Genomic DNA, 13881 nt, shown 5'->3' on the forward strand with positions numbered 1-13881 from the left:
AACCGCTCCATTCCATGTTTCAAGATTGCTGTTCTGTCACTGAGCTACTGTTTTAATATCCAGTTTAGCCTTGCTTTGATGTGGTCAGTCAGCCATCAATAGCATTCACTGGTCATTTTCTTCAGATTCATCACTGTCAAAAGAATTCATCACTGTCAAAAGAAAAATGTCTACTTTACATGTTACTGCGTAAACTCTTGTTCAGAAATGGCCTCTAATATTTTGAGATGGAATCACCTTGACAAGAATTCAGGCTATTCAGGATAGACAAATTGGACAGGGAAAAGTTTATCCCTCATGAGTGAATGAGCACTTAAGCAATACTCATTTTTCATGAGTCTGGTTAAGCCCTGTTGTGCAGTTCCTAGCATTCTCTCACCAAAGTGTTTTTAATTGATACTTTAAGTCATGTTCCTAATGAAGTCTAATATGCAAACCTCAGGAAGCCTCTAGTTGTTTGGACTTCTAATAATTCTAGAGGAAGAACCTTAATTTACTCTGGTTTATTGTTCACATTTAGACGCACTTTATTTTAAGGGCTAAATTTGCTTGACTTTGCATTGACTTTATTGCTGTTTTTTAGGGAGTGTATCAAGGGAAGAATGAAACTCTATGGAAATCTGAAAAAAGCAATAGAAGGGAGGGCAAGTGGAGCCTCTGGCTTGTTGAAAAATAAAGTAGGAAATCAGATCCTTTTGAGCAGGAGATTGGCTAGACTGACCCATAGGCTCCTTTTATGTTGTTAGTGTTTCATTCCTTCAAACATTCATGCTTGAAGTGAATTTCAAACACATAGTGAGTTGCATGAAGAATAGCTAAGGCTTTAAATCAGGTGAGAACACTTGCTGTGGTGCAGACCCAAGCTCTAGTCTGGTCAGCGTTAGGGGCATAAGCCCCAGTAATAGACATTTACAATATCTTTCCTAGCTCTGTATTAGCAGGGCTAGACCATGCTGGAAGCATATCTGAAATAGGAAAGAGTTCAGTGGAGACATTTAACTAGGCTTATAACCTCTGTTCCAGGGCTTAATGAGTTACCAGTGTTGTTCACGTGTTTCAAGCAAGTTTAGAAGCATATTGGTTTCATGTTCTCCTTCCCAGACTTTTATGATTGGTAGATATAAGTTTGATCTGAAAATTTACGTGCTGGTGACGTCCTGTGAAACTCTGAGGATGTTTGCCTATAATTTGCCTAGAATACCTTACACATTTTGCTGTTTCAGCATTCTCTGACCCTTTGCATAATAGCTTCATAAGTAAACAAGCCTATTAGCAGAAGTTAATGACAGTTCAATACATTGCAACCAGAAATACAGAGAAACCATAATGGTTTGACTCCAAAATATCATTCTCTTGAGAATATCCAAGCACTTTATAAATGCTAGTAACTTGGCTTTGTAGCATCTGAGTACCATAAATAAAATTATGCATGAAATATTTGAGCAGATTCTCTAGTAGAATACAGCATGTGTTATATTATCCAGATCCATGCTGAATACAAGTTTTAGGCCTATTAATACTTCTATAAATACATATCTAATTGACCTTTTGCATAATTTTGGTACTTTTTTTTATGAAATATTATTGTGGGGAAAAAAAGGTAGTAATGAGAAATTAAACTCTGGAAGGAAAAAAAAATTGCCTACATGATAAGATATTTTCTTTTTCTTCTTTATAAAAAGAAGTCATGGTTTAGTTGATGGCTGGAAAAGGTTCTGGTATGTAGTTCTGGATCATTCTAACACAGAATTAGCTCTACTAGTAAGTAATTTTAGAACGGGACCTGACTGAGGAAGAGGGTTATCTTCAATTGAAACCGCTGATTTCTTAGAAGTGATGGAATTGGAATGCTGATGAGATTGCAGTGTAGTGAAATTGAAGCTGTTGAGCCTCATTTATTGTGTTCTTTAGAGTAATGGGATCAGTATAGAGCTGATCATACTCAGTGCCATTAAATCTTCTGTGCTTAATTAAGATGCTTTGTATATTACCTAGTGTGATCAGGATCATGTAGAGAAGAAGGGAGGAGGCTAATACCTTTCTAACCCTGCATCTTGTTCATTCATTTACAGATAATGTTTGCTTGCATCTGACAAATTATTCCATTAACAAGAACAGTGTTAATTCTGCTAAAGAAGACGACACTGGTGGTAAGAAGTAAAAAGGAGAAAACGTTTCTAAGCTACTCTCAGAGAGGGTATTATTTACTTTTTCTGGTACATATTCATATGCTTGATTTAGGTCTTCAGAGTATTTCTTTGTGTTTCCCCAATGCAGCATATTTTTTGCTGTTGAATTAATCAAGTGAAGAAACTCAGAAGAGTTACAGAATTGGACACCGAAAGCAGGGAGGAAAACTTTGCAAAGGGGAGTTAGGACTCAGGCTTGACAGCAACACTGGATTTGTTTCAATTTTTCTCTTGAGACTAAATGCTTACCTAGCTATATGGATTTGTCTAATGAGATATTGCTACTGGTTCCAAACTTTGCTTGTAATTCTAGATCATTGTGCAGCAACAGCTCTACATCTTCACATCTTCGGTGTATTTATTATCATTGTTTGCTGTGATAGGCAGTTTTACATTAGTTTACCTAGACATCATATTTTTCCTGTTGCACACATTTCTCTTGAAATGTTCCTTCTGTTTCCTTCTTTCTAAATAGTGAGATCCCTTGCATCTGTCTAGTTCTGCTTAACATCTCATCCTTTGCTAATAAAATTTAAATGTTATCTGTTCATAGCAGCAAAACTCTTAACAGTACTAGCTTCTCAGCTGCAGTGCTGTGATTTTGTGAGGCTTAACAGTTGTAAGACAATCCAGGAGTATAGGTTTCTTCTTTCCATTTGCCTTAGAATTATAGTCTTAGAATATCCCAAGTTGGAAGGGACCCACAAAGATCATTGAGTCCAACTCAGTGCTTCCCAAAAGTCTTTTCTGCACTAGGAAAAGAGATTGCTGTAACTCAGTAATAGTTTGTGCAATTGAAGTTTCAAGGCATGAATGCGGTTTTAGTGGTATAAAGAAGCTGTATACAGATTGATCTATTGCAATATTGGGGTAGAAATACACCAGTTCAGCTGTATTTGTGTTAGCAAAGTTTCCAGTGTTTCACCATTTCTAGGAAACTGTCCGCTTTTAATAACTCTATGCAGAAATGTGGCTGTGATACCTACCAAATGTGGCCAGATATTAGCAGATACTACTGTTAAAACATTGAGATCAGCACATTCTATTATGAAACACAACTATCACATCTGCCTCCCTAATTACATTGGGGTAGTGGTCTATTTGAAATACAGAGGTTTGATGTTATCTTGATTCAAAAATTCAAGCCCTAATTGCTTGAGGTAAGAACCCTGATAAAAGTGTCTACTTGCTCCTGAAATATGTTCATGTATTAACTGGTCTCTTTTTCAGCCTGTTGGTTGCTGTCATCAGTCTCTGTTTTAACACCAGTTTCGAATTGTTCTGGTTATCCTCTGTAGGATCTCCTGCAGAGTTCCCAGAGAAGAATGGCTCATGGGTGACCGGCAGGGGGGGATAGACTACACTGAATCAGTGTGAAAACAGCTTGAATTGTGCTCCAGGACACATGCATAGAACATTTCTTGCCTGCAGGAGTCCTCACCGTTGTGGACAGCTTCACTCAAGTTCTTTGCATACAGAAGTATTTCAGAGTTAGCCATTACCCAATGTGGGATTTACCTGCTAATGGAGGGTGTAGCCTGTGGTTCTCAGAGGACAGTAAGTTAATACCAGTTCCTCCTCTTCTACACCTAGCAAATACTAGATTGACATCAACTCTACGTTCAATCTCAGGCCATAATTTCAAATTGAGTGTGTCACTTGTTAGTTCCCTCTTTGCCATATATAAAACAAACAAACAAACAAACAAACAAAAACAGATGGTTTCACTGCTTTTTTTTGTTGTTGATTTGAGGAATGTAAAGAACATGCTGGATAAGAAGGCATCTTTTTCAGCTCAAGTGACTTGTTCAAAAGTCCTTGGTGAAACCAACAGAAAAACTACAGTTTTCCTGTTACCTCAGACCTGTAGACACGGGGACAGACAAGCATAGTACATCCCCCAACATGGCTCCATGCAACTGTCACCTATAAAATATCTAACTTTCTAATACAATATACCTACCGTGTTCTAGGTAAACTTCAAACTACATATGAATTTAATTTATATGCTGTTTGAGACAGGCACATGAGGAAGTCAGATTAGCAAGTGAAAAACACTCAGAGGACTATATTCACAGTGTTTTGTTTTGTTGTGTTTTGTTTTGTTTTTCCTGGTCCTCTAAAACATTAATCTCCTTATGAAAATGCTAAATGGCTTGTGACAGCAGCATACTAGTTATTTGATGCAAAAAATGGTATTGTGTGCGCTAAGTTACAAACAGTGGAAGCCACAAATAAATTTGAAGACAAAAAAAAGAGGAGAAGGAGAAACTATGTGGTAATATCTATCTGGCCAAGAACTATCACCTTCCAGAAGTATTCTGCAAATAATAGGCACTAGCCATCCAGGAGTGAAGTGCATTCAGTGAAGACTGGTACATTTCAGTGGTCCTGATCTCTTGCTAGGTTTGACTTCAGACTGTAGGAGCAATGTGAGTTAGCAGGTGATTTTTCTTCCTCTGGTTCAGTATTGTATCCTTAGAAGACTATTTACAGATGCTAAGGCAAACTGTCAAAAGAGCAAACGATTCCTAATTTTAACGTAAAAATTGTTTAGGAATGAAGGATTGAACACTGCTAAGGGGGAACCACTTTGATTTGCGCATGAGATGATTAATCAGCAATATTCAGCATACGATAACTGTCTCAGAAATGATGCATTGACTTGGTAGAAGCTATAGTTAGAAGGGAAAACCTTGACAAAGAAGGTGCTAACTTCTGATGGGTTTTTTTTTGACCATCATGTCATTGGAGGCAGTACAGGACAAATATACTGTAGCATCTGAACTTAAGCAAACTAGGGAAGTTAAAACAGGATGGATGAAATGTATTGCATCCAGCAATCTTCCATGCTCTTCTCTGAGAGTTTGCTGTCCTTAAATCACCGGCAACTGAATAGCTCATCAAGCAAATTATGTCAGTCTAAAATTCAGCTTTGTGTATTACAGTAAGTTGAAACCAGGAATGGATTGTGTTCATATGCAAGTTATTCAGTAGCGCAAAGCACAGGTTTAATAGAATCCATGGGAGAAGTGTCACAAGCCAGCAGGGATGGATTTTTTGACTTTCATCAAATGATTTTAGTCCACTTCCAAAGCATGTATCTGTTCTGCAGTCTTACAGTAGTAAAATGGAGTAGTCATTCTCAAACTGCAATGTCTTTATGAGCAATAGTACATAGGCAATTCAAGATGATAAGCAAGTACCACTAAAATGATAAAGAAGTACTTCTCTGCATGGAGGTTTATAGCATGGAGGAGCAACCTAATTTAGGAACCCCATTGTGTGGTGATAGCTGAGCTATCTTTAATTTATTTCACTGACAAATGATCACGCATGTGCATGGCTGGTCCTGGCTTTACTGTTTCCAGAATTTGAGTTAGGTTGTTTAAAGCTTCAGTCTGTGGTGAAGATATTAAAAAATAAATAAATCTATTTACAAGGCAAGATATGTATAAAAAGAATACGCACGTCTATTATTCTTCATAAGACTAAAGAATATAAAACCAAATACAGTAATGTGGTATATTAGGGTTTCACTTCTCAGTCTCACAAAGAGTAAAGGATAGAGGCCAAAATGAAGAACAACTGTCATCCTGTAAGTATGGGGGTTTGGAAGGGCTTGTTTATATTGTTCCATTGGGAGTTGTTCATTTTGCACTTAACTCTGTTAAGAGAGCACTCAACTACTTATAAGTATGCCCTTCCTTGGCCTAGTTTTCATCTGATTAGAGGCAAAAAGATCTCATATATCTCACAAATTGCTTCATTTGATAGGGTAATTTCTTTTTCAAGCTCAATTTCAGTAAATATACATTCATTTACTATGTATTAACAAAAATGTTGATTATTCGTATTAATACTCACTACAGATCCTCTGGTTATCCAGAAAACTGCGGTAAGGTGAGTGGATGAGTAATGGAATGGCTGCCGCTGGGGCTTAAAGATAGGAAATGTAAGTAATGCTTATTAGATAACACACAGGTCTGTTGAAGTTATGCATAGATCTGTCATTCTGTCTCACTTGTAAGTTGCAAATATTTGTGGTCGGTCAAGAACAAGCAAATCGGTTTTATCATTAATTATTTTATTTTATGCACACTTTTCAGCAGATGAGGAAGCACCGTCCTTGTCCAAAGTACTTAACAACATCTGCCCTAATAAAAGAAAGACTTAAGGCTATGGCTTCGTGTTTCTTCTACTAGCAACTGAACAAATATAACCCAGTGTCTCATTCTACCTGATCTTAATCCCTGTGTCCAGAGCTTCCTGCTCTGTTAATTATATCAGTTTGGTGTTCAGTACTCATGCTACAAAATTCATCTGTGGAATGATGTTATAAAAATACTGAAAAAATGACCTGGGCTTTTTATTTTTTTGGTTGTAATTTTTAACAATAGCACTTTGCAGATCTCCTTTAGATGTAGCTACAGACACTGTTAAGTTGTTCCCTGTTCAATTGTTTTTATTTGCAGTGGGTAGTCATTGAGGGAATGTGGGGAACGAGCAGCTGACTGGGGAAGGAATTAGAACCTCAGCATTAGCTCTGCCTTGCAGAATTCTAACATGAAACAAAATTAAAAGGTAATCAGTGTCTCATCCTCACTTTTTTAATTTTTTAATAGTAGCCAACTTTGTAACATAGACTGAGTGGATACTCTCCATTTCATCAAGAATGAATTTAGCCTATGCAAGATATTTGGCTTTGTGAGACAGGTGAGTCTGCGTTTCAAGGAGGACCATTCTAACGCAAGATGCCTATAAAATATTAATCTTTTAATATATTTTAATAGAAGTTTTATTAGAAATTAGGCTACCCATCCCAAGACTGGTCTACTTCCAATATAAAAATAGAGTACAATGTATTGGAAACTACCACATACTTTGTACGTATTTAATCAGTTCACTGTGGGAAGAGAGGTATGTGGTTGTATAAGCCTGGAAAGTGATCATGAGTTGCCTCCCAGCATTTTTGTAGTAGCTGGGTTCTTGGTGCAATGATCCACTGTCTTGTGCCCATGTAGTAGAAGATAGAGGGATTTTTCAGTTGAAAGGAGATCTGCCTACAGAAAAGGTGGAAGGATAAATTTTGTTTTTTTCCAGAAACCTTCTAAACACTGGAAGAAAGTTTAAGTGTAAAGGAGAAGGGAGGAGCACTAATTCAACATAATAACTAAAGGCATTCTGAACAACAGCTATGTAAAACAGGCTTGAGGAGCAGCGATCAAGGCAATTAGTATCTCTTCCTCGTATCCTTCAGTTCTGGAACCAAATGTCCATGCAGAAATAAAGTAGGGCATATTAGAAACACTGTCTATACAAAGTATCACCAATAGGTTGGGAGAATATGGCTATGACAGTATTGTGGGTAGGGAAACTGAGGCACTGATTTTGATGCAAGTTGGCAGAGGTGCTCATCTGTGTTGTTGGACCTCTAACTTTTTCTGTAATCCACTGAGTGAGGAACAGAACCAAGTCTCTTATCCTCTCCAATATGGAGTAGATAATAACCTGGTTTTGGTTCCTGCTTCAGCTATTAACAGCACAGGCTTGGATCAGATAGCAAAGATACCCCTTAGTGGTTTTAGCTCTTTCTGACTCTTAGGCAATGAGAGATCCCATAACATTCATTTCTACAGCCTTGTTCTGACCAATTCAGAGTTGATAATGAACCTCCATGGTGTTGTAGGATACATTCAGTCCCTCAGTCAGCTCTTGCCTTTTAATTCTGGAAAAATGAGCTCCACACAGTTATTTTTCTAAGTCATCTATTTCAAATATAAGAGGTTCTGTGTCTACAAAAGGCTGTTTGCAAGCTGTATGGTTCTTCATTGTCTTGTGCCACTGTGAAAAAAGAAAAGGGGTACAGAACTAATTCTTTCCTTTTTGCTTCAACAGTGGTATCAGTTAGGTATTAAAATGGCCAGATTTGTAAATGTAGTCAGGAAACAGCAAATCAAAGCAGTTACTATCAGAAGAACTGGATTTCTGAAAGATCTTCAGCGTGCCATGCAGGACGCAGACCAATGAGTTAGGACAGAATGGCATATCCTTGAGAGCAGGTGCATTGGAAACGTACTTGTTATTCAAGAGTTTAAATGGGAAATGGCCATTTCTCATTTCTACATAACTGCTAAATGCTTAAAAATCTGTCCAAGCTGTTACGAAAGCTTAGTCCTCTGAAAGCCCCTTAGAAATAGTCCTCCGGGTTGTGAATATTTCTGAAAAGTCAGATTGCTTCAATTAAATGCCTAAATGAGAATTATAATCCTTTAAATATCTGATCAAAAGAGACTGGCAACTGCACATTTTCACTCTGTGGAAAACCAGCCAAGCTCATATTACAAAAATAAGCTACTGTCCACTTGATCTGGCTGCAAAGCACATTTTCAATAAGTTTATGCTCTAACAAGCTGTATCAGTTTCATCTCAGTAGATCTGATGGTTATTGAACAGTGTTCAATGTTCTGGAGGGTGCCAGGCACATAATTGTTTTTACAACACTGTAAAATGGATCAGACTGAAATTAGTGTCACTCAGCAGAATCACTTTCCTTCCCTTTAAATTACTTAATCTGATGATTAATCAAAAAGAAAATGAAGTTTTGACACTGCCCTTCAGCTAAGGGCAAGTACAGGTTCAGTTGCCTTCACTTCGTTTGGCTGTGAAGTAGTATTTTACAATATCTGCACTTGTACATGAGCAACTTTGCTGCTACTCATTCACGGGGGGAAGGAGAGGGGGTGAAGCAGGATGGTGCTGTCTTTTGCGTGCTTCACACTTAAATATCAAATTTGCAAAAGAAGGAAGCTGATATCATTTTTTATTTTAATTCCTGTGAAATGGGAGAAAGCAATTTTTTTTTGCAGGAAAGATAGGGAAAAGGGTATTGCTGAAGGAATAGTCTCACAAGAATAGGCTGGCAGCTTCATCGATTATAAAGCACAGAGAGGTTCTCACCCCTCCTTCGGTGCCACTTGTCCTCAGGAACTGAGATGTAAATGAGTTGTATAGCTAGGATATCCTAATGTATAAAAATATCAAATAGCATCTCCTTGATTTCTCTGGTATTTATTGACTTCTTGCTGAGATAAACTAAGCTTCTGTTGCTCTGCCCACTTTCAATTGTACATTCTGGAAACAATCCCAGTAAATTTCTCTTTCTTGAAGGCTTTCATGTCTCACTGTATGTAACTATTGCTTTGTTATGATCACTCACTGTAACAGGTTTATTATTTTCCACTGTCACATTTTGTATGCATGCAGTTTTCAGTTTATCAGTATGCTTTTAGAACATCATCTGGCTGATGAGTTCTATCAATAACATATGGGCAAAGTAAAATGATCATAAGCTATAACTATTATATACAGCAATTCTGTCAACTAAAGGCTTCTGAGAAATGATGTAGGCTAGAGGATAGCTGTAGTTTCAATACTGTATAATCCCTTTACAATAATACAATCATGCAAAATGAGATTAAAGTGATTATCTGCATGTGAAAATTGCATCAGTTTCTATTCATATTGCTTTTCTGCTAGCGTGGATAATATTTGTCCTCTGGTGGCCTCAGTTCAAAAGCTAGTGGCATAACAAGCCTCAGCATCCATTTTTCCTGCTTCCCAGAAAGAACTGGTGCATTAAAGGTATTTTTGTCCGTTAGGTTGAGTTCAGACATCTTCTTAGACATCTGGTCTGCCAAGGCTAAGCTGCTGCAGGTCAGTCCTCCTCCATCCTACTAGAGGCTAATCAGTTAATACAACTTTCATACAGTCCTGTCAACATGGGACTTGCCCTGCCTGGTGCCAGACCCCAAACTGTAAGTTGCTGCAGTCCAGCACAAGCAATATGGATAACCTACTGCAGGTTTAGGGTGGGATACGCCCACCTAACAAAAGGAAGTACGTGTATCACCAGAAGACAAACCCACACCAGCTTTAGAACAAGTATAATTAGGAACAAAAGCAGAATAAGAGAGGCTTAACACAGGCCAGGAGCCAAAACATTTGCTCAGCATTTTTCAGGGGCGTGTAATTCCAGCTACTAGCCTGTGTAAGAAGGTGCTAGTCTCCGCTTGTGTTCATGAATGAGCTGTGCTGTTCTCAAGGCACATCTCCCGTGCTGGGAACATGTGATTCAGGTTTAATTAGTTCCAGCGCATATGGGATGGCTTGTTTCATTACAACATATAACTGAAGATTTATATTCTAGCAGAGACAGGGAGGGATGTAGCTTGTGGAGTGCTCTGACTCTTTTCTGATGAAACTGTTCTAGATTTCCTTCCCTGCAGCATAGCCAGAAAAGGCATTGTGTCAGCCAAGGTCTAAAATCCCTGGGATATTATACCCAAGAAGTGTAGGGGCCAAGGTGAGGTAATACAGATAAAAACCCTTTGTCTGGATACCAATATTATGGTATGAGGAAGAAGTATTTTATATGTTTTAAGTATATTTAAGTATACTTATATAATTTTAAGTAAATTATATATTTTTTATATTTCAGTATTTTATATTTTTTCTACTTTTAGTAAAAATATGTGAACTCAAGAGAAGAAATTATTACAGTAAACCAGTCATGAGGAAACAGTATTTACATCTTAATCTATTTTCTTGTGCAACAATCTATAGTGTTTCTGACAAGTTTAATAGTGAATGAACTGTGAAGCCACTGATGGCAATATCACACCCTGTTTTTAATAGTTGGGGCCTGGATACAGAAATATATTATTGCATTAAGTCATACGGGTGGTAACATTGCTAACAACCACTGAGTACCAAAACGCAGCATTTATTGGTCCTGGCATTCATAAAATGATCCCGCTCTGCCTGATATTTTGTAGTACGTGACTAGTCAGCAGGAGAAGTTGTACGTAATGACAGTGGGAAGGCAACATTAATTGCCAGCTGTCAGAAGAGTACTCTGATGTGGTATACACGCTACACAAGGAGAAAACTCAGATCTGCCTCTCCGTCTGGCAAATATAAAATGATTTAGGCACAGGTATTGAAAAGTCTATGCTATCTTGGAAATGGGAAGAAAATGACTAGCGAGGTACAGTCTCCTACTGCGTGTTCTCAACTGTATGCTCATCGTCTACTTCTTCTGCTATAAAGAAACTGTTCTGGGCAACGTTGGAAGGAAATTTGACAAAGGGAATGAATTAAACATTTTTTTGAAGAACTTTCTATTGTGGCAGTGAATAACTCTGGCTTTGTGAATCTTTTTTTTATATTTTTTTTCTTCCCCCCATGCTATGCTTCATAAATCAAAGTTATTCCCTGATTGCATTTATCAGCAGCAAGGACTGGACTAACATGAGAACGAAGAACATAGCTGGAGACCACCGAAATGGTCCAAGACATGTTCCCCAGGGAGGCTGCGGGATATCACTGAAGGGAGGTGGATGGCAGCTTGGGTATGCATGACTGCATGTTCAGAGCTGGGCATATTAAAACTACAGCTTCTTTGAAAATCTGTGCTCTGGGTTTTTCAATGTCCAGTCTTTTAAGAATATCATGCAAGCTAAAAAATCAGAATTCTGAAAATGAGGAATTTTTGAGCAAGAATCACACTGTGTAGACAACTCCAGACAGCACATAAGCACCTAGCACAAAGACACTGAGATATGCTTCTGGGTAAGAGAAATGTATTGGTCAGTGGAAACAAGGAAAAGTACCTTTGGTTCAGACAGATATAAACAGTAGAAAAAATGTCCAGTTTGTGTAAAACTTTTTTAATATCGTGCATGCATATGTTTTAACTTTTTAATGTTTATTGTGCTTTAACCTGCTTCAATTTTTACATCTTGACTGTTTGATAAATAGGAAATAAAATCGATTTTCCTTGCTGAAGGACAAGAAGCTGTAGAGACTACCTCGAAATTAAAATGTGAACGGATATAAATCGGGTTGGGAAAGGTTGCTGAAAAATGCGTTATTCCATTTCCATTAAGGTTTCTTGAGGACATGAATGGTTCAATGGGGAAAGTTTTGAGTTCTTCCTACCAGGCCGAAGGGTATCCCCTTTCTTCACCTCCCGGGATCTCAAGGACCCGGACCCCCATAGTTTTCTACATGGTAAAATTACTGGGAAGAAGAAAAAGGAAAGAAAATGAAACCAAAATAAAACACAAGTTAGATGTGGAGGTGCTCCCATCTGAGTAGTTCACAAACCATCCTCTCCTTAAGTGAATGGCTACTTTGGCACCTTGTGGGAACCTCCCGAACCCCGGAGCCCCCGGGGGAAGCAGGGAAAGGGCTGCCCGGGGGAAGACTGGAGCTCTCCTGGGCTCCCTCCCAAGTCGGAGGTGAGGGATGGGTTTGGACACCCTGCCCTGCTCCTCGCCAGGACTGTGATGTCGTCCTGGAGACGGCCAGATTCCAAATCCACCCCAAAGTCACCCAAATCCTCCCCTTTTTCCCCTGGCGCCCAGGTCCTGCTCGATCGGTGATCTCCGCGTGGTAGAAAGCCACGACCTGACTTTTCTGGGTGGAAAAGGGTTGTTAGCTGCCGGTGACAAATCTGTTTCTCTGGCTTCCTCGGGCAGCGAGAAAATAGCGAGAAGGCAATTTCCCCGTCCGACGGTAGTTCTCCCCCGCTCCGCTCAGAATAAAGGGGCATTGTCAATTTCTTCTTATTTTTAATAACCCAAATAATTAACACAAAACAAAGCATTTACCATCGCAGAAGGGAACTCGATCCCTTTAACAGCCCACGAGAGAGGAGTTAGTTATTAGCGGCAGTTAAATGTGTGCTGCCTTCCCTGCCTTTGAGGATACCTTCCCCCTTCGAGAGAGGATTCCGGGGCGGGGAGGTGCCCCCTTCGAAGTGCAGCGGGGGCTGCCAGGTGCTCAGGGGAGCCTCAAAGTTGGTGGCACCAAAATGAGAGAAGAAAAAACATCATTTTTCCCCAGACAACTGAAAAAGAAAACAAACAGACAAACAAAAAAAAAAAAAACAGGTAGCGCTAAAATATTACACAGAGGGAGAAAGGAAGGGAAGCCTTCTCTCTCATTCGGGGGGAATTAGTGTAATTCGGGCAACACAGGAAGCAAGTGAAAAAAAAAAGTAAAAACATTTCTTAACCGATTTTAGAATGATTTCTCCGCTTTGCAGTGTTATCTCGATACTTTATTGTTTTTTGTTTTGGTTTGTTTTTATTTGATTTTATTTTGTTGGTTTTGGGTGTTTTTGTTGTTGGTGTTTCGGTGTTTTTGTTGGTGGTGGTGGTTGTGGTGGTTTTCTTTCCGGTTTGGCAAGCAGGAATAAACTAAGGGAAGAGACAGAAAGAAACCTTTCCTATCCGCTCTGTTAACTGATAGAGAAGCTACATATTTGTGAATCTAATAATTTGCTTTCTTTCTGAAGTCGGCAAAGGCACCTCGCCGCAGCCGCGCACCCCGCCGCACACAGCACTTTGGGGCCACGCAGGGCTGTGCTGCCCTCGCGACATCTTTACACACACTTCGGGTGTACACGTATGAGATACAGGTATTAAATAAAAATATCTTCTAGGTGATGTCTTGTTAGCAATGATAATAATAATACATAAAATGCATTAATATTTTAGTATTTATCAATACTGCCATTACTGTGTCAATATTAACACTTCATACTAATTTAATATTTGATGTTAATGTTTATTAAAGTTGCACAAACCTCCCAGGAAAGCTCGTTAAGGGATATTGGGTCTTT

At 38.7% G+C, this 13881-nt stretch overlaps 1 protein-coding gene across 1 annotated transcript; it reads left to right on the plus strand.

The window, feature by feature from the left end:
• The first annotated feature begins 8 nt into the window (after positions 1–8).
• Positions 9–13544, plus strand: TTLL6 (tubulin tyrosine ligase like 6). The gene is made up of 2 exons (XM_083808984.1): positions 9–1230; positions 3015–13544. Exons 1-2 carry the CDS (start codon positions 1030–1032, stop codon positions 3318–3320), a joined length of 507 nt encoding a protein of 168 aa, XP_083665110.1. The 5' UTR covers positions 9–1029; the 3' UTR covers positions 3321–13544.
• The last annotated feature ends 337 nt before the right edge of the window (positions 13545–13881 follow it).

Source organism: Anser anser, assembly GCF_964211835.1.
Source record: "Anser anser genome assembly, chromosome: 23".
Lineage (NCBI taxonomy): Eukaryota > Metazoa > Chordata > Aves > Anseriformes > Anatidae > Anser > Anser anser.

What these genes read in the sequence shown, in the direction of transcription:
- TTLL6 (XM_083808984.1), top strand. Translation starts at nt 1,030, where the DNA reads ATGAGTTACCAGTGTTGTTCACGTGTTTCAAGCAAGTTTAGAAGCATA. An exon ending in TTTGCTGTTTCAGCATTCTC is followed by an intron (nt 1,231 to 3,014) that starts TGACCCTTTGCA and finishes ATGCGGTTTTAG; the next exon opens with TGGTATAAAGAAGCTGTATA.